Raw genomic sequence first — 20,289 nt, 5'->3', positions numbered from 1 at the left:
TTAGCTGCACTGGGACTGGATTTAACACTAGATTTTAAAGCTTTTGACATTTAATCAGTCCTCATTCTGTGCTAGAAGTTCATAAGGGCATCTGAAAATTCTTCAGGGTTACTTGCACGTAAACTATTTGCACAAGACTTGTGTGCAGAGAAGCATGGTGTTAATTCTTGGGGTGTTCTGCAATTTCAGAACAGGTGGTGATGCAGATCCTTTGAAAGGTCTAATCAGAAAGAGGCAGAGATTAAATTTATGAACTGTGTGTACAGTGATGAATATATTGAGAGAGAGTTATGTTAAGTGCCAGGAAAAACAAGTAGTAAAATAAGAGAATGCTAAATAATAAAAGCTGTGTACAATAAAATTAGCAGAGATTAATTGACTACCTTTTTTGCTTGTTTTAGTGCTGCTTTGTTAATAACACTGTGTTACATTGCAGACAATATTCTACACTCTCCCACGCCTCTCAGAACTTGCTGAGGATGAATGGATCTCACTCTCTAAATTTGACAGATTCCCTGAAATTCCTTTGCCACCAACATTTCAGTGGTCCCGTTCTACAACGAAACTTCTTGACCTGAAGCCAAGTGACTGGTCTCAGCAGGACATGGGTACAAGCATAGTAAATTTAGCTTAAATATAATTATTTGTATGTAGTAGCTGTATACATCCCTGCTTAGTCTGCTCTTTGTGGGGTTTTGTAGCCTTGTATCTCTGTAAGCAAATTTTATATGCTGAACAAAGTTTATGGTGCTGAACGGGGCTGCATCCAGTTGGCAGCCGGTCACTAGTGGTGTCCCCCAGGGATCAGTGTTGGGCCCAGTTCTGTTCAATATCTTTATTGATGATTTAGATGAGGGGATTGAGTCCATCATCAGCAAATTCGCAGACGACACTAAGCTGAGGGGAGTGTGGATCAGCTGGAAGGCAGGAGGGCTCTGCAGAGGGACCTGGACAGACTGGAGAGTTGGGATGATTCCAACGGGATGAGGTTCAACACGGCCAAGTGCCGGGTCCTGCACTTTGGCCACAACAACCCCATGCAGCGCTACAGGCTGGGCACAGAGTGGTTAGAGAGCAGGCAGGCAGAAAGGGACCTGGGAGTCTGGATCGACAGGAAGCTGAACATGAGCCAGCAGTGTGCCCAGGTGGCCAAGAAGGCCAATGGCATCCTGGCCTGTATCAGGAACAGTGTGGCCAGCAGGTCCAGGGAAGGGATTCTGCCCCTGTGCTCAGCTCTGGTGAGGCCACAGCTTGAGTCCTGTGTCCAGTTTTGGGCCCCTCAGCTCAGGAAGGATATCGAGGTCCTGGAGTAGGTCCAAAGAAGGGCAACTAGGCTGGTGAAGGGACTTGAGCACAGACCCTATGAGGAGAGGCTGAGGGAGCTGGGGCTGTTCAGCCTAAAGAAGAGGAGGCTCAGGGGAGACCTCATCACTCTCTCCAACTCCCTGAAAGGAGGTTGGAGCCAGGGGGGGGTTGGGCTCTTTTCCCAGGCAACTCTCAGCAAGACAAGAGGGCACAAAAGGTCTCAAGTTGTGCCAGGGGAGGTTTAGGTTGGAGATGAGAAAGAATTTCTTTCTGGAGAGGGTGATCAGCCATTGGAATGGGCTGCCCAGGGAAGTAGTGGATTCTCCGTGTCTGGAGATATTTCCAAAGAGCCTGGATGTGGCACTGAGTGCCATGGGCTGGGAACTGCAGCGGGAGTGGATCAAGGGTTGGAGCTGATGATCTCTGAGGTCCCTTCCAACCCAGCCAGTTCTATGATTCTATGATTCTATATCTCATAAACTAATAATGATGACTGGTGGTGTCTACAGTATCACCATTTAGATAATTTTGACTGAAGCAGTAGTTTCACTACCAGTTGCCTATCCATATGACTAATATTTGTTTCTATAGGTTCAAATTCAGCTGAAACAGATAGCCAGACAGAATGGACTGATGTTCAGAAAAAAATCATACCCTGGAAGAACAGTACTCCTAGTTCAGACCTGGAAATGGTGTTTCAGGATCGTGCTGCTAAGCTTGGGAAATCAAACAGCAGGCTGATTGTGGTAGCTTCACTTATTGATAAACCAACCAATTTAGGAGGTAAGGTTGTGATTGCACATTTTTTTAACTTTTATTTTAGACTTTAGAGCCAACTTGGATATTAAGAATTAATTTTGTCTTGTGCTGATAATTAAAAAGATATTTTAAGTACTCTCTAGAGACATAAATCATTATCCTGCAAGAAAATTGGTAACCAAAAGAAATATTACCTGCTTCAGAAGAAGGGGTCTTCTACAGATGCTTTTGGAAAACAAGAAAAATTACATTCCACATAACATGCATGAATGAAATAGAATGTTGCTGTAAATCATGCTCAGTTTCTTCTTGTTTTTATAGTCTTTGTTGCAGTTGTTTATCAGCCCTGTATGCAGTTGGATGCCATAATTTGCTTTTACATTTTTTTCCTCTAACAGTGGTACCAAATCTTGTAGACCTACAAGTTCCTCAAGACTTCTGGACCATAAAGTGCTCCTTCACAAGCTGTGATACAATAAATCCCACAAAGACTTCATTGCATGGTGCTTGCTCTTGTCAGCAGCTTAAATAACTGCAGTGAGACTCTTGATGAAAATTATGCCCACAAGCTGGTGCTGTCTGCATTGTAATGCTGTGATGTTTGAGTCTCTCAAGCCTGGTGCTGAATTTAGAGCTTAAGTGTGTGTGTGTGCCCATCCATCTCTGCTGACTTCTTATTTTGTGTAATTACTATTGTAGCAACACATTCTCAGGCAGTGCTGTTCTGATTTTCATCTTTCTGTTGCATTACAAAACAGTTTTATTTTTTTTTTTGGTGGTAAACTATATGGAAGAAGCTGTGACTTGGAAGAGATCTAAGGAGGACCTGAAATTCTTTAAAAAGAGAAGACTAAAATAGCCATTTCTCAAAAACTGAATTCCTTTTGCAGGTTTATGTCGTACAAGTGAAATATTTGGAGCATCTGCCCTGGTGGTTGGCAGCCTTCACTACGTACAGGATAAACAGTTCCAGCACCTCAGTGTTTCTGCAGAGCAGTGGCTCCCCCTGGTTGAGGTGAATGAAAACTTTTTAACAGCTAAAAAATGTACTGAAGATCCTCAGTTCATCAGCTGCATAGTTCAGAGACTTGATTTATTTTTTTTTCCCCTGCAAAATACTTTTTTTAAACAAAAGTTGCCACTGTTGGCTCTGAGACTTGATCTTGAGATCTTGACTGTGGGTCAGCATCATTAAAAAATAGTTTTAATTTTGTTTGTAGCTGATTATGTGAGATTTCACTGCTAAATCTTAATCTGTGTGCTGTAGTGGTGTGTTGGAATTTAAGGTTTATCTGTAAAAGCTGAACAACACTTCATTTTTTCTTGCTTGGTCCAGTGCTTTTGGTAACTTCATGGGGATGATCTCTGAGTTTGCCTGAAGCTAAATTGTGTCAAGCTTTTAGACCCTATTTTGTTGCTTATAAAAATGAGGGTTTCAATCTTCCTGTTTAGTATTTGCTAGGAAATGTTTTTGTGAAATTTTATAATAATTGAGATTTCAAGATCAGCTTTGTTTGTTGTTGGAAAAATTTAGTTCAGTTTTTTCATAGTTTTTTCCCATGGTGTGCATTTGCAGCCTATTAAGACTTTCTTTCAGAACAAGACAGCTGTAGTGTGCTCTGCCTAAAGCAGAATTCTGATTTTTCATTGTATTTGTAGAGTGGCATTACTCAACCTTCTGTGCTACTTAAGAGCCCTTAAAATGTTAGTAAGTTATGGACAGTCTTTGGGGAGAGAAGTCATTCATCTTTAAAACAGTCCAAGTAAATTGATTTTTACAGTAATTTTGGAACTTTAGAAATGGCAGTATTTAAATATTTGTGTATTTCTCTCTGCTGGACAGGTGAAACCATCTCAGCTTGTTGATTATTTACAGCAGAAAAAAACAGAAGGCTACACTATCATTGGTGTGGAGCAGACAGCTAAAAGTTTTGATCTGACAGAATATTCCTTCCCAGAGAAGTCACTGCTACTGCTGGGGTAAGAACACACAGTTCTCTGTACATCTGCCTCTTGACATCCATCCCTTCTACTTGTCAGAGTTTGGTCATGTGAAACCCAAGGTAAAGGTGGATTTAGAATAAGAAGTGATTGTGGAAAGAGCAGAGCTTGGCTGTGTGTGCTGGGGAGTGGTAACTATTGGTATCTACTCTTGAGTGATCCTTCTCCAGATATTTAATTACCCTACACTGAGGCTCAGGATGAAGTAGCAAAGTTTTGCAGTGCAAGTAGAGGCTGGGACCATTTCAGAGAGAAGCAATGATCAGGCAGACAGCTCTTGGGTGTAACAAAGAGGAGAGTGCTTCAAGAGATTTAGAGGAAATTGCCAGGAAGCTCCTGGAATTACTGGGTCACTGAGACCAGGAGGAAGGGTCTGTCTGTCCATCCTTTTAGGACAAACTGGGCAGAAAAGAAAGGAGGGAATTTTTAGAATATCAGGTAGGGATAGGACGTGGGGAGATGGATTCAAATTAGGGGAAGGTAGATTGAGGTTGGATGTGAGGAAGAAGTTCTTCCCCATGAGGGTGGTGAGACCCTGGCACAGGTTGCCCAGAGAGGTGGTGGAAGTTTTTAAGGTCAGGCTGGATGGGGCTTGGAGCAATCTGGGCTGGTGGGAGGTGTCCTGTGGCAGGGGGGTTGGAACTGGATGATTTTAAAGGTCCCTTCCAACCCCTGAAAATTCTATGAATCTGATTCTAAATACCTGTTGTTTAAAACTTTGTATGCAGCTTGTCTTCAGAATATGATTCTCAATCACTTTTATCTTCTAATTAAAAAGTTTTAACTACTGATGACCTTTGGTAGCGTCTGAAGAGGTGAAACATTTCCAGCTCAAGGCTTCCAGCAGTTCTGATGTCCCCTCACTCTGAGTGTCAAGTGGGCAGCTGAGCTGCCCTGCTCAGTTCTTCTGCAGCTGCTGATGTCATCATGTATGGAGAGTTTCAAAATAAAGGCAGACAGGGAAACATTCATTATGTTGGGTGCTCAGCTACTGCTGGAGCAGGGAATTTTCCTACATCCAAGCTCAGTCAGCTCTCCCATGTTTATCTGTGATGTATTTATGGTTTTCAAGATCATTTCTACTGAGGGTAGGTGCACCCTTTGCCCTTTTTTTTTTTTTTTTTTTTTGGAAACTAAACTACACAACTTTAATGAAACAGGAATGATAAATAGGAAAAATTGCTAAATATATACAAATATACAGGAAAATGGAAACCACATTCCTCCCCCCTTTTCCCTCAATAACTCTCACGTCACCACCGAGGCTGCAGGGCAGCCCTGGGAAAGTCCAGGCTGGACTCTTGGAGTCGGCAGCAGTTGGAGCTGGAAGCAGGAACACACAGATATGGGCTGGGATGGATCAGGAACACACAGATATGGGCTGGCATGGATCAGGAGCACAGGCAGAGGAAGGGATGGAATCCTTCCAGGATGCCAGGTGAAGGAAGGGAAGCAGGAAAGGCAGGAAGGGCAGGAGCTGGAAGCTGAAAGCAGGAAATCTGGCTTGGCCCTCGTGATCCTTCAGATTTATCCTGAGTATGAGGTGTATGGGATGGAATCCTCTGTTTGGTCAATTCTGGCATCTATCTTGTCTGTTCCTCCCCAAAGGAGGCTGCAGGTAGAACCTCTTTATCCTCCTGGACAGTAAAATGTTTTCCTCAGAGCTGAGCAGTGTCCTTGGCTCTGCACACCAGGCTCTAGCAGTAACTATAAACATCAAGTGTTATCAGTCCTAGAAGCACACAGTCTGAGAAACTTGCTGTTAATTTCAGCAAGTGCAACTACTTAAAGACACTCAGCTAAAGCAAAAGTACAAGACAGAAAATCACCTTTATCCTGGCCCAAACCAGGACACCAGATGTTTTGGTGCTGTTATGACTTTTGCATGGGTTTTGTTTGGTTTTGGTTTTTTGGTTTTTTTTTCCTCAACTTCTCTCAGATCCAAGTAACTGCTGCTTCTTTCCTAGGAATGAACATGAAGGAATCCCAGCAAACCTGATCCACCACCTGGATGTCTGTGTGGAAATCCCTCAGCAGGGCATCATCCGCTCACTCAACGTTCACGTCAGCGGGGCCCTGCTGATCTGGGAGTACACCAGGCAACAAGTTATCAAGCAAAAACAAAAATAATTCCCCAAATTGTGCCTTACAGTACAGCTGGGTTGCCTGGCTATGGTGCTACAACAGAAAAAGATCTGGATAGGTGGAGAGAGAGACTCAGGGTGAACGAGGATTCTTGTTCTGCATGTTTTGCTCTCTGTAATTCAGACTGGTTTTTAAACGCCTTAAATACTTCACACCTCTTGAAATAAAACTCTTGTGTTGGAAAGAAATATTAATTTATATTGCATGGGGTGGGATTTTTCTACTGTTGGAACACCAGCAGAGCACCATGAACAGCCCCAAACTGCATCCCAGGATTTTTACTGCAGATACTTGGTGATGAAGTTGCTTGAATCTGAAGTGGTGCCTTCCTCAGAACCACAATCAGAACACAGGAAAGCTCTGAATACCTTAAAGATCTAGAAAAATAGGTAATTTTTGCAAGGTTAATTCACTTACATGATTAAAAACTACCTGTGTTGCCCCTTCTTTTTTTTTTTTTAATGCCTTGCATGGTCAAATTTACTCATCCTTCTCTCAGCAGGCTGTACCTCTTAAGGGAGTCACGTGGGTGAAGTGATCACAAAGAAAATAATTACAGAAAAGGCCATAATATGATAAAAAAAAGGCAGTAATAATTATAAGTAATTGCCATACTTCTAACACATTGGACTGATTGGACTGTAACCACTAAGATAAAAATTGCTATTACTTATAAAAAAACCAAAATATGTAAATTACATACCAAATGCACAAGGATCATAGAATCATAGAACTGGCTGGGTTGGAAGGGACCTCAGAGATCATCAAGTCCAGCCCTTGATCCAGTCCCGCTGCAGTTCCCAGCCCATGGCACTCAGTGCCACATCCAGGCTCTTTGGAAATATCTCCAGACACGGAGAATCCACTACTTCCCTGGGCAGCCCATTCCAATGCCTGATCACCCTCTCCAGAAAGAAATTCTTTCTCATCTCCAACCTAAACCTCCCCTGGCACAACTTGAGACCTTTTGTGCCCTCTTGTCTTGCTGAGAGTTGCCTGGGAAAAGAGCCCAACCCCCCCCTGGCTCCAACCTCCTTTCAGGGAGTTGTAGAGAGTGATGAGGTCTCCCCTGAGCCTCCTCTTCTCCAGCCTCAACACCCCCAGCTCCCTCAGCCTCTCCTCATAGGGTCTGTGCTCGAGTCCCTTCACCAGCCTGGTTGCCCTCCTTTGGACCTGCTCCAGCACCTCAATCTCCTTCCTGAGCTGAGGGGCCCAAAACTGGACACAGGACTCAAGCTGTGGCCTAACCAGTGCTGAGTACAGGGGCAGAATCACTTCCCTGGACCTGCTGGCCACACTGTTCCTGATACAGGCCAGGATGCCATTGGCCTTCTTGGCCACCTGGGCACACTGCTGGCTCATGTTCAGCTTCCTGTCAATCCAGACTCCCAGATCCCTCTCTGTCTGGCTGCTCTCCAACCACTCTGTGCCCAGCCTGGAGCTCCCCATGGGGTTGTTGTGGCCAAAGTGCAGGACCCGGCACTTGGCCGTGTTGAACCTCATCCCGTTGGGATCAGCCCAACTCTCCAGTCTGTCCAGGTCTGCCTTAGGTCTTCTAATTTATCAACTGAAGTCTGATATAAAATATATTTTAAAGTACTTAGAAACACTTGGTAAGTGACAATTACAAATGACATTATTGCTACCATCTATTTCTGATGAGAGGAAGGAAGTGGCTTCCTTAAAAAAAACCCAAACACTGACTTAGTGAAAACCCCCCCATTTATTGTTTCCTTTAGCATATGTACATTACCATTAAATAATCCTTTATTCCTGTGGAACCATTTAATTATACATCCAAAACCTCAGATTTTTGAACCAGGTTTCTTTAAAAGCTGTCCATGACCACTGTTTCTCAGCACTTTGCACCAAGAGGCAGCCTGCATCTCAGGGAGCAGCCAGGTTACCAGGTCTTGAGCTCAAGCAGCTTCTGTTGCTTTTTTGTGCTCCTTCCTTCTGTATTTTTACCACATTTTTATTGCCAGCAGAGTGCCTAAGACTTTCCAGCAGCCTCTGGAGGATGAAACCCTTCTGTTTCAAGTTTTTTTTTGTATTTTAAAAAGTCTCTTCTTCTGTCAAAATATTTAACCTGTTTAAAACAAAACAAAAAAAAAAGATCTCTGTCAGAAGAAAGCAGCAGAGGAAGGGCCTTTGTTCAGCAAAAGAGTGAGAATAAGCAGTATTTGATCACTGAGTTTAAGGAGGATTTTAACTGAATTAAATTAGGGGTTTCTCCAAAGATGAAGTGGGTTGGGGGATGACTTTTTTTCTGTTTTGTGGGTGTTTTTATCATTCTGAGACTCAACTCCCCCATCACAGCCACTCTTATTGCTTCCACAGACATCTAAAAAAAGTAATATGCAGAGCCTTGCTATTTCCCCTCCTGTGAACAGAGATTATTTCTAATAAGAAGATCAACCTAGCAGCTTTTTTACACTGCCACTGACTGTGTGACCTCTTAAAACATCAGCTGGAGCCACTGGTGTGTGGGGGGCAATGCCACGTGGCAGAGCTGCAGTGTTTAAAAGTGTCAGGAAGTGCAGGAATTCTGAAGGGACCTGAGTTTTTTTTTTTAGCTGGCTTCAGTCTACAAGCTCCAGCAGAAACTCTTCAGCACTACTGTCACTAAAAGGCAATGCCAATTAAAAAAAAAGAATTGTAACATCTTAGGGAAACCAAAAAGCATAAATGAGCTCCATGTGAGCAGATGAAACAGCATGAAAAAAGCTACAGCAGGTATGACAGCTCTGCACCTGCAACTCCTGCACCTCCTCCCTTCTGCATTGATCTTTCCTCTAATAATTAAAGCTTCCAAGTACCTTCCAGAACTTTAAAAAAAAAAAAAATTAAACAATAAGCCTGCACATTTGGTGTGTTTATCTGGAAGTCTGAGTTTCCTTTCCCTTTACACTGCACTCTTTATACTCCTCACAGTTCCTGGGCCAGTCAGGGGCTTGCTCAGGAGTTTTAACTCGAGTGAAAACGAGCAAACCAAATTCTGCTTTAGGAAGGTGCAGGGTTATCTAGGGGAAACCCACAGATAACACAGGACCGGCAGCTGCCCTCACCAACAAGGTCAATAAACACCATTTCAGGACCCTGTGCGGGCTGCTCCCGGCTCCCTCCTTGCTTGGGGAGGCCGGAGGGGGGGAGAGAGATGCTGCTCACCCATTGCTGCGGACACAGCGACTCGAAGGAGTGCCGTAGCTTCTCGCACTTGGCGGCATCCTCTGCGTGGCTGTCCAGGCAGTGCCAGAACTCGTCCCGGGCCCCCCAGCAGGCCTTCCTCTCCTCCATCGTTGGCGCCGCCATCTTCGCTGCCCCCCTGCACACACAAACGGGGGTGGGATACGCGCGGGTCCCTTCCGAGCAGGCTGCGGGGCCCGGAGCCGCCCTGTCCCCGGACCCACGCCGGTATCGGGTCCCCGAACCGAACTCACCCGCCCGGCCCGGCCTGAGGCGGAGAAGGTCGCGCTCCCGGAAGCGTTGCTTTCCCTAGTGCGCATGCGTACCGCGCGGCGATTGGCTGGCGGAGCGGAAGTCCCGCCCCCTGCTCTGCAGGCTGCTGTTGCCATGGTGACGGAGCCGCCGCTTCCGCATCGGGCCTTGCCTGGGCTCCCCCCACCCCGAACCCACCCGCGTCCCCACGCAAAGCTTTTCCCGGGTGGTTCTTCCCCCCTGTGGGCTTTCGGCTTGAGTTGGCGATGTTTAAAGCCCCTAGGGGTTTGGTTTCGTTCGGCGGTACCTTTAAAGCTACAGCCCTGGAGAGGTTTCCCGGGATGGGCCCTGTCGCCAAGTCAAGGTGATGATTAAAGTAAGGGAGAAAAAGGTTTGCGGCAGTGGGAATAAAATTTACCTGTGGTAACGGTGATTAAATGATACCAAAGCTGGGTGGGCTTAGCCCAGCAGGGCTGCTAAAAAAGCAGAGTTTAAAGTCCTCCTGACGTTGCTCTCTGTGGTTATTTTTGTGGCAGGTTAGGATTCTGTGAGACTTAAGCTCTCTTTCAAATAGGTTGTTCTTGAACAGAACAGGTAATGTTTATCTTTCAAACAGCTTTTCAAAAATCTTTAAAAAATGTAAGCCAATGGCATCCTGGGCTGGCTCAGGAACAGCGTGGCCAGCAGGTCCAGGGAAGGGATTCTGCCCCTGTGCTCAGCTCTGGGGAGGCCACAGCTTGAGTCCTGTGTCCAGTTCTGGGTCCCTCAGCTCAGGAAGGAGATTGAGGTGCTGGAGCAGGTCCAGAGAAGAGCAAGGAGGCTGTGAAGGGATCCAGCAGAATTGCTGTGAGGAAGGGCTGAGGGATCTGGGGGTGTTGAGGCTGGAGAAGAGGAGGCTCAGGGGAGACCTCATCACTCTCTACAACTCCCTGAAAGGAGGTTGGAGCCAGGGGGGGGTTGGGCTCTTTTCCCAGGCAACTCTCAGCAAGACAAGAGGGCACAAAAGGTCTCAAGTTGTGCCAGGGGAGGTTTAGGTTGGAGATTCGAAAGAATTTCTTTACAGAGAGGGTGATCAGGCATTGGAATGGGCTGCCCAGGGAAGTAGTGGATTCTCTGTGTCTGGAGATATTTCAAAAGAGACTGGATGTGGCACTGAGTGCCATGGGCTGGGAACTGCAGCGGGAGTGGATCAAGGGTTGGACTTGATGATCTCTGAGGTCCCTTCCAACCCAGCCAATTCTATGATTCTATGAAGCATCAGACTGCAGAGAAGATCCCTGAGTCTTTCCAGCAATAATTTTCTCAGCTTTGTAAGAGAACTGCCAAAGAATTGGCAGACAATTAATTCCTTAGTTAATAACTAAAGGATTCATTATTTAGCAGCCCCTGATAATATTAAAACAACCTCTCCATGTTTGTAAAAAATCTTCTTTCTCTTTACATAACCAAGTATTGAATTCCAAACACCTGAATTAAACATCTGAAAGAAGGATATTAAAAAGGTTTAAAGGATTTACCCTGTAATTCTTGTGGCCTTTTGCATCTGGGAGCAATTTTCTGGGTTCATTATTTTACTTGGGACTCCCCCATCCCACCAGGGGACCCAGGGTTCTCCTGCAGTTCCAAAGCTGGGCTGGGTGTTTCCCTAGGATTTGGGGAAATTTGGACCATTCTGGCATTGGGAAGAGCCCTGGGAGCTTGTGGATAGCTGGAAGTCCAGTGGGTGTGTGAGGCTGCTGGGAGCCAGGCTGGGGAGCTCTTGGACAACCTTGGAATGGGTTTTTTTTCCCTGTGTGGTTGGGATTCTGGGTGCTTTTCCTGGTTCTCCTTGCAGATGGTTCCCATGTTTCACTGGAAGGAAAAATTTATCTTAAAAGACCACAGGTTTGCACTTCTTCAGTAAGCCTGCCAGAGCCTGGAGGAGGTTTTGGTTGGTGACACACCTGACCAACCCCTTGGGAGAAATACTTTTTGGGTTGGGTTGGGTTGGTTTGTTTGTTTTTGTGGGGTTTTGGGGCTTTTTTTTGTTTGTTTTCTTTTTGAGAAAAATGAATGCAATAGGTTCTGCACCCTGCATGGTACATAACACAGTCCATGTTCTTGTTCCTGCCTCTTTGCTTAACCACCTTCTGTTTGCTAGACTGTGTTAGGTAAAAGATAAAAATGCAGGAATTTAATTTCTAATAAACAGGGGTTTTAATGTCACTACAAAAACAGACTCTCAATTCTGGTTGGTTTTTTCCTGTTGAAAATAATTAATATAGAAGGAAATTTATGTGACCCTTCTGAGCTCGGGCTGTTGCAAGGCAAGGTTTTATGAGCATGAATATTGAAAAGAAAATTAATGTTAAGCCTCAAGACTGAAAGGTGGGAGTAGGAAATGTCAGTTGTGTTCTAGGCTGAAAAAAATGATGGTGTGTGTAATGTTGTTTGGTTAATGCACTCGTGAAACACAGGGGTAATGTGATCATATATAATTAATCACAAAGCCCTAAGAGCACATCTGGGATATTTGTGATAAATAGCTTATTCTTTAATGAGCTGTAGCCCAAGAAATGCCCACTGGAGACAATTGTAAATAACTCTGTGTAGTGGATAGTACAGAAATGTAGTGATGAGTTTTAAGAAAGTGTGGGAATAGGAAAAAAGATTTCTCTGGTACATTTTTAATGGTGAGGTTTCCATTTGGTCCACCTCATAATGAGGTGGATTTTTCTGTTGTTAGTTAGACAACTCTAAGCATTTATTTTTAATCTTTTACTTCTTGGGAAGTGTGCCCAGCAGGTAATAAATGGGATATTTACAATTGGCTGGAAGGGGCAAATGTTTTAGAAAGACAGGAGGCTGAAAAAAAATATAAATCCAGACTTGCTAAATGCATTTAACATTCTCCTTTCATTTTGGAGGCAATTGGCATGTTGCACGTGTCCCTAGGACTGATACTGCAAGCACTCCTTGATGGACTATAACTGCCTTGACCTTTGTGTTTAAACCAGGAGCTCAGTTAATTTGTTTTTCTTGCACTGTGTGATCCTTGTGTGAAATAGATTTTCATGGAACTGAACTTAAAAACGAGTTCTTTAAAAATTTAACCCTGTGTCCAACCATTTATTTTGATGGAAGTAGTAACAAAATCTTACCTGAGGGAGATGAGACATTCTCTTCCATTGTTGAGCACCAAGCAATTTTTTTTAAACAAATCCTTTAAAAAAAAAAAACAACACAATAGGTAGTGTGAAGGAACCATGTATTAATATTCTCTTTTCTTTCTTGTTTCTCAGATGCCTGTTAAGGATGTAACTCAGTCCTTTGGTCTTGCAGTGTCTCTTGCAATGCCTGCTGCAAGAAAACATTTAAACAAAAGAAAGCAGAAGAATCACAGTGATGAATTGTGCCTGGTTTTGCCATTAAAAAGGGGAAGAATCAAGGAAAGAAACACTATTCCCTGCAAACAGCAACCACCTCTTTCTGCTCCTCTTTGAAAATGTTTTAACAGAGGCTACATAAATGGTTTAACACCAAGCATCTCTCTGAGTGAATCTCTTGAGATCCTGTGTGCCCAGATTTCAGATTCTGCTCCCATCCTTTTACTGGCTCAAGACCCCCATGGGATGCTCTCAGCAGCAGCTTGGAAGATGCAGTCTGCAAAGGTGAGTGCAGAAACACTCTGTTTTTTTGTGGAGGGGAAGCATTTATACCTCTTCATGGTTTAGAGTCCTCCTGACACTGCTTGCTGAGGTTATTTTTGTGGTTTATTAGGATTCAGTGAGACCTAAGTCCTCTTTCAAATAGGTCTTTCTTTAATAGAACAGATAATTTTTGTCTTTAAATCAGCTTTTCAAAAATCTTTTAAAACCTAAATATCTGAATCAGGCTTCAGAGAAGACCACTCATTTTTTTTCCAGCAATAACTCTGAGCTTTGTAAGAGAACTGCTTAAGAACTGGCAGACAGACAATGATTCCCTTAGTTAATGTTTTATTCATTATTTAGTAGCCACTCATCATACTACTTGACCATGTTTATAAAGAGAATTTCTCTCTTTACATAATTTTGTCTTTAATACTAAGTGTTTGCAATGAACATCTGAGAGAGGCATAGTGAGAAGTTAAAGAGATTTATGCTGTACTTTCTGTGGCCTCATGCAAAGCTCTCCTCTTCATTATTTCATGAAGACTTCACGAGGAGGTTTACTGTTCTGAATTTCCTTTTTACAGTAATGCTTAAACTTCAGCAAAAAAAAATCAGGTTTTGAATTAATAAAGGAAGAGGGGTGCACGAGGAGAGTGAAACCTGTAGCTTTCATCTGGCAACCACAGCAAATAAATATTCATAATCCCTAAGAAAAGGTGCATTGTCACATGATTTTCCAACTCTGTGTTTTGGGGCTTTTACCTTGATCTGATGATGCTTGGTGGGGTCTGAGGATCCCTGGAGAGAGTGCAGTGTGAGCTGAACAGAAACACAGAGGTTGCCACAGAGGTTGTGGCTTGGGACACAGAGGTTGCCACAGCTTTTGATGGTCTCTGGGTTCATCAGGAGGGATTTGACTAAGACCTCTGCAGGCTGGTATGGAAGCAGAAGAGGAAAGAATAGTCAGAACAGTGATTTTTCACCTTCTCCAGACCTCTTTTTAGGGATCTGAAGCCTGCTGAGATGCTCTCTCATCTTTGGGACTTCTCTTGGACATCAGTGAAGTGCTCTGTGGAGCAGTCTGAAAATCACTGGATTACTTAGAGGAGTGGTGATTATCCTGGAGGGAAAAAACCCCAACTACTGGATGTGCAAAGTTCATTTAAGGTGATGAAGTAACACATTAATTACAGCACTAGTTTATAATGCCACTCTTCCATTTTTGTTCAGTTTTTGGAAAGGAAGAAAATAGGAAAATGGCAAAGTGGGAAGAATGACTAAACTCTTATTCTTCTCTTGGCTCCTGATTAGCAATTTTTCAAGCCTACCAAGGATGAGACAAGCTTGTTTTGCAGCAGTATTGATGCTCATATTTTTTGCAAGAAAGCTAGATGGGAAACTGGGAAACTGCCTCTTCTGGGAAACTTCAAATTTCAAAGCTGTGTAAATGGAAGAGGGAAATTCATCTTCTGAGTCTCATTTGGGTGGCTTCAAATTCCTGCAGCATATGTACTAAAAGCAAAGAAGTGGCTCCTCCTTCTGAGTCTGAAGCACATCATAAAATGTTATAAAAAATCCAGCTGCCTGCTTGCATTCAGGTGTTGTTTTTAAGAGCCCATCAGCTGCACCCCCTCTCTGATGTTCACTGTGAAGGTTTTCTGGGGAGCAGAGATGTTCTCTCCCAGCTGGGATTGCTTTCACATGCACAAAGGCAGCATCATTCTCAGCCATGGTGAATATTTGTTCCTAAGGTCAGTATCTATTTTCTGAGCAGCCAAGCTAACAAGGGATAAGCCTTTACCAAATCCAAAATCACTCAATGAAAGGTAGGTGGGTTTGTGGAAAATATAGAATTGGCCAAAAATCACAAGGAGAGCATTATTCAACTTACTCTGCTTGGAGGGCTGCAGTCATTAAAGACTTTTCAGCTTCAGAAACCAGAGGGTCAGTGAGACCTGGCACTGAGAGAGAGCACAGCTTTGTTCTCCAGCCCATGGTGTGAGTTTGTGGGCAGCAGGGCAGGAAATTCAAGCTGAAATTCACATTTTATAAGTCCTTACAAGTCCTTCTGTCTGGACCAAAGTGGAATACAGCTTTTAGGGGTTCTCTTCAGGATCTTACAAGCATCTTTCAAGCATCTGAGTCAGTTGTAGATCTGTGCAGAAGCTGGAGTTTGGTGTAAATGATTTGCAGAAGTTGGCCAAGCCAACTCTTTCCTACAAAAAGGCAAAGGAAAAGTTACAGTCTTGTCCTTTCATATTAAAAGGAGTCTGGAAGGTGGATGAGTTTCCACACACTCATTTTGAACCTTTTTTCAGGAAGCACTGCTTTTTGATGAGTTTTTAATGAGTTTTCTTATCAAAGAAGTGAAGCTACAGTGGATCAAAAGAAAAGTTTCTCTTGTGGACTAATAACTGGTTAGTGATGCAGGAAGCAGTGAGCAGGAATAAATTAGTGCTGTTCAAAAGCAGAGAGATTACCCAAGTAGCTGTGCTGAGGCCAGTCTTCCTCTATGTACTAATAAATGATTGAGGAAAAAAAACCCCACACAACATTTACTAACCATATTTTTTTAGTAATTCTGGAGTGTGAAGGCTAAAACTGAGAGAACATCTCTTACTGTCATGTGGCCAGGCTGGTGGCATTCAGCATTAATAGACACGAGGTAACTGAAATAGTGAAAAGATCTAAAATTCACATTGAGGGGCTCTAAATTAACCATTTTCATTTAAAAAAATCTGTTTGTGGTGGATAACTCTTGTTCAAGCCCACCTGCTTTAGTTCTCTGCATCTGGGTGGACCATGGTCTGTAGTTTGGTTGCTGTTGCTCCAAGTCAATGTGCTGATCTCGAGATGTTGGATGGGCTGAAGGTAGAACTGGAGCAAAACCTGGAGATGAAGAGCTGCTGAACTTCAGAGTTCTCTTCTGAAGAGATATCTAGTTCAACAGTAGGATTACAGACATGTCTCTCAATCATTGCAGAGAAAATGAATGCAATGGGTTCTTAAACACAAGTGTGAGCTCCATATCTCCCTTGTTTGCCCTTTCCAGAATTTTAATTGTCCTTATAAGTTTCACTCTTCATTACTGAGAATTGGTTGCATCCTGGTGTATCTGTGATGTGCATGGAAAAATACTGATTGCCACCTTCTTTTGAATGATCTTGTGCATAATAAAGATCCCTCTCACAGTGTTTCAGGTAAAATAGAGAAGTATGAGGCTTATTATTTTCAGAAACATTTGTTTCAGCTACTGCTCCTGTCCTTACTAATGTGATTTCCTCTTAAAAGGTTTTTATGCTGCAGGTGAGCATCTGTTCATTTGACTTCCTTTTGGCTTTCCTGAGATCTTTCAGCTCCTTTTTACCTTATTTCCCTTTTTTATTGTTCAGACAAGTTGCATGTTATTATGGAAATGCCCTGGAACATGCCAGCTAGAGAAAAAAAACAGCAAAATTGCTTTTCTTTTAATAACGATGGACTAATTAAACTCATCCATCAAAAACCATTACTGCTGGCAGTTTCTGCAAAGGCAACTTGTAAAAGGACTGGACTGTGAAAGAAGCTTTGCCAAGGAGTAGCTCAGATTTGGAGGCCCTGAAGGACTCTGCCCTTTCTGCAGTGCAAATTACTCCATTTCCCACAGTTTATGACTTTACAGCATCTGCACAGGCCCCAGTTCTTTGAACTGGAGTTGTTGCAAGGGCCAGGTGGGCATCTTCCCCTGCAAAGTGGTTCCCATTTCAGTCCTCAACTCATCAGCATCTTTGTTGTGCTTCACTCCAGCTGTTTCTGGCTTCTGCTCTTTCCCCATCCCCTGAAGGAAACCCCATCCCCAGCCTGGTTTCTGAGTCCCTGCAGCCCAGGCAGCTGACTGGTGGTATTCCTGGGGCTTCTGAAGTGCTGGAGACCCATCACATACTTTTCAGTGCAGAGGAGGGGGAATTTCATTTGTGTTTCTGTTGTGCAGACTTGTGAGTTTATTTGCAATATGATCTAGAGCTACACAAGTCAGTTGAGGGTTCTGTATTCACTGCACAGGGAAACCTTCACTTCCCAACTGGTTGGGAAGCCTGCAGGTACAATAGGAGAAAGGTTTTTGACCAGAAATGGTGCCCACCTGGTGATGTTTTGCCTTCCCTATAGGTAGGATCCTCTCTGGGTCTTGCACTGGCTGTGTTAGAGAGCACTCTGGAGAGCTGGGGACAGGTGACTTGTCCCTGAGCTTACAGGAGACATGAATTTAGCCCCAGAACTTGGTGGTCCTGCTCGTCTGTCTTCAACCTCCAAAGCAGTAAGTCTGTGTTCATTTGAGTGTCTCCTGTTCCTCTGCTGCGGTTGGGTTTCTGCCTTTCATTCCTGTTTTCTTAAGACTACTGAGATAAATGCAATGATCCTAAGCACACTGGAGAAACTTTTTAAAATAAACCCATGCAGTCACTCTGGAGAGGTGCAGTAAAAATATGATAGAGGTGGCATCAGGAGACAACTCCACCAGCAAGCCAAGAAGAAGGGAGGGGCAAAACTGGTCCTTCCTCAGCTTCTTCACCACTGTGTTTGTGCAGCAGCAAAAGCCAGAGCTGCATGGGGCCTGCTTATACCATTTACTTGCCAGAATTTTTTTTTGAGACTGTCTGTTTTAGCAAATCCACTTGGTCATTACTGGTTTCCTCCTCTGCTGGAAGAGCCAAGACACTTCTTGAGGGCTGAGTTGGGGCAGAAAGCTGCAGCTGCAGGCCAGAATTTCAACAAGGGTGCTCACTGGTGGCTGGCACTGCTCTGCATGGGCAGGGACCACATAATCCAGGTGCAGGAGATCAGCTTCAGGGCCTGATGCTGCAGGGACCTCAGAAGATCTGAGGACAAGCAGGGGAGCCTCAGCCCTCACCTTCAAGGCATTTGTCCTAGGAGGGCTTGAATGGGTCAAGATCAGGAGGGTTCAATCTTCTCCTCACCCAAAGGTTCTCAGAAGGGTTTGCTCTCTGCTTTGTCTTCCTGCTGGGAACCAACATCTCCAGTTCCTTTCACACCTCAGCTTCAGAGCTGTGAAGCTCTGGCACTCACAGCTGCACACATGTACCCAGGATGGACACTGTTTTCTTGACATTCTCCAAGTCCCATCCTGGGCTTTGCTGTCTGCAAGGTTTTGCTGAGCAGCTGCTCCCTGTCAAGTCAGGTGTTTATCCTTGGGGCAAGGTGTTGGCTGGAGAAATACAGGTCACTTCCTCTCATTAATTTGTCTAAGTGTAGTTTAGAATTGCTTAACATGTGTAAATCTAGTTTGCTCAGCTCCCACTCAGGTGAGAGATTGTTTGAAATCCCTTCCATGTGTTGAGCCTGTTCTCAGGATGTGACAGAACCTGTGACATCTGGTAATTCAGGGAGTTTCACTGGTCTGGTATTCATTCTGGTGCACTGAATGTTAAATCTGCTGCTGTTTTAGTAATAAATGCACATTTTTTGCAGGTTTTTTAAGTGGCATTTAGAGCCTTTTGAATACTCACCAGACTGCATAAAACACCCAGTAAAGTGGGGTGCAGAGATGACAGAAGATGTCACTAGCTGGGACTGTGGAAAATGGAAGTGCTGCTTGTACATTCTTCTCTGGCCTTGCCTTAGGCAGGGGGTTTGGGGAGGGGTTTGGGCTGCTCTGAGGATGACAAAATGTGAGACCCAAAGAAGGAGTAAACCCTAAGCTGACAGCTTTTGAGATCTCTGTGTGTGCCCAGTTACTAGGGTTGTATCTCTGCTTGACCATCCCCTGCTTCCCAAATAAATAGATTTAAAAATTCAGGTGTGTAATTCTGCTCACTGGTTGTGAGCAGCTTCCCACAGCCTCAGCTTTTTGTCTCTGTGTTATCTCTGTTAATCTCCAAGTTGTCCCTTTGGTTGCTTTAATGATCTTCTCTCTCCCTTCTGATTCCACAGGAACACTGGAATACAGGTGCAGCCAAGAGATGGAAGCAGAGCATTGACAAAGGTTGAATTTCAAATCTTTTATTATTTAGCTTTGCCAAACAGATAATGGAATCTGAAGTTGATTTGCTAAAATGTTTTGTAGTGAATGCCACCCCTGCCTGAGGCAAAGAGGGTCTCAGTGGCAGCAGGGGGGCTTAGGCTATGGCAGCAGTTCAAAAGAACACTTTTCATTTTGTATGCAACAATGTAAACTTCAAAAATAGTAAACTATAACCTTTCCCCCCCCCCTTTGTTTTTGTTTTTTTTTTTTTACATAGCATGTGATCTATCACAGATAGAAATTTAATGGCGAACCAAAATCGCATAAGTAAACATCCTGGTGCTTACAAGGTTCATAAAAAGTGTTACATTTGATGTAAATATCTTTTTTTTTTTTTTTTTTTTTTTTTTAAACTCTTTTAACACTCACAATTATGGAGTAAAAGCAACTGGTGATTCACCCCCTTAGTCCGTGCTCTCAGACTGTCCATCAGCAACCAAGCTCTTGCCAGCCTCTTGGATCATTTTTGGTCAGGTTGTCCCACACAAGACCAAGACTTCCCCTGCCCCACACTGGTGTTAATCAAGTGCTGCTCCACACAGGGGTAAAAACCTGTGCAAGTGAGGAGAGAACCAGGTCTCCTGCTTGCAAACTTCCAGTCCCCACCTTCCCACAGGAGCAGATGGGAGGCACATCCTGATGTGGGTGGGAATTTGGGGTCCCCTGGTTCTGCAAGCCTGAGCCCTGCCATGGCAAGGGCCTCACGGAGGGACCTGGTTCTGCGTGGATAAAGACAAGAGTTGTGTAGAAGGCACTGGATTTTTCTCTTGCATGATTTTAAACCTGGACTTCAGCCACGTGCAGAATAAGGAGATTTGGGCTCTCAACTGCTGTCACTCAAGTGCTTTAGTGCAAGCATTCCCAGCACCTGAGTTTCCTCCTGGTTGCAGTGCAACATGCATTCATCTACATAAAGTGATTTCCAAACCTCCTTCCTTCCATTCTTCCCCCCCTCCCCATTCTTGAAAAGATTCCCTTTTGGTTCCTTGA

General features: G+C 44.0%; 2 protein-coding genes and 1 long non-coding RNA gene across 5 annotated transcripts in view; 2 read left to right on the top strand and 1 right to left on the bottom strand.

The window, feature by feature from the left end:
* TARBP1 (TAR (HIV-1) RNA binding protein 1) overlaps positions 1 to 6,497 on the top strand; it is a 37,821-nt gene extending 31,324 nt beyond the window's left edge. The window contains exons 26-30 of the mRNA XM_030448645.1: positions 437 to 608; positions 1,897 to 2,088; positions 2,955 to 3,079; positions 3,908 to 4,044; positions 6,033 to 6,497. Of these exons, the coding sequence (XP_030304505.1) occupies positions 437 to 608; positions 1,897 to 2,088; positions 2,955 to 3,079; positions 3,908 to 4,044; positions 6,033 to 6,195 (789 nt within the window). The 3' untranslated portion in view covers positions 6,196 to 6,497. The remainder of the gene's footprint in view (positions 1 to 436; positions 609 to 1,896; positions 2,089 to 2,954; positions 3,080 to 3,907; positions 4,045 to 6,032) is intronic.
* Positions 6,498 to 7,955: 1,458 nt separating this feature from the next.
* On the bottom strand, positions 7,956 to 9,718 carry LOC103535598 (cytochrome c oxidase assembly factor 6 homolog). 2 transcript variants are annotated; one of them, XM_030447720.1, is made up of 3 exons: positions 9,651 to 9,718; positions 9,379 to 9,535; positions 7,956 to 8,299 (listed from the first exon to the last, which is right to left on the bottom strand). In XM_030447720.1, the coding sequence occupies exons 2-3, from the start codon at positions 9,520 to 9,522 to the stop codon at positions 8,204 to 8,206; spliced, it is 240 nt and encodes a 79-aa protein (XP_030303580.1). In that variant the 5' UTR covers positions 9,523 to 9,535; positions 9,651 to 9,718; the 3' UTR covers positions 7,956 to 8,203. The 2 variants fall into 2 exon arrangements, with proteins under 2 accessions (XP_030303580.1, XP_008499887.1); XM_008501665.2 differs by having other exon boundaries at positions 9,379 to 9,696.
* A 97-nt stretch (positions 9,719 to 9,815) lies between these two features.
* On the top strand, positions 9,816 to 19,474 carry LOC115598081. 2 transcript variants are annotated; one of them, XR_003987364.1, is made up of 3 exons: positions 9,816 to 10,012; positions 12,930 to 13,298; positions 19,209 to 19,474. It is a non-coding gene; the product is annotated as an uncharacterized LOC115598081 (long non-coding RNA). The 2 variants fall into 2 exon arrangements; XR_003987365.1 differs by having other exon boundaries at positions 9,816 to 10,024.
* The last annotated feature ends 815 nt before the right edge of the window (positions 19,475 to 20,289 follow it).

The sequence above is a fragment of the Calypte anna genome, chromosome 3 (genome assembly GCF_003957555.1).
Source record: "Calypte anna isolate BGI_N300 chromosome 3, bCalAnn1_v1.p, whole genome shotgun sequence".
NCBI classification, from domain to species: Eukaryota; Metazoa; Chordata; class Aves; order Apodiformes; family Trochilidae; genus Calypte; species Calypte anna.
The sequence above is the reverse complement of the archived record's forward strand: the minus strand, read 5'-3'. Positions and strand labels throughout refer to the sequence as shown.

Excerpts from the sequence above, each read along its gene's own strand:
- LOC103535598 (XM_030447720.1), bottom strand. The coding sequence starts at position 9,522 with ATGGCGGCGCCAACGATGGAGGAGAGGAAGGCCTGCTGGGGGGCCCGG. Across the intron at positions 8,300-9,378 it reads CGCTGTGTCCGCAGCAATGG|GTTAAATATTTTGACAGAAG; the intron begins GTGAGCAGCATC and ends TGTTTTAAACAG.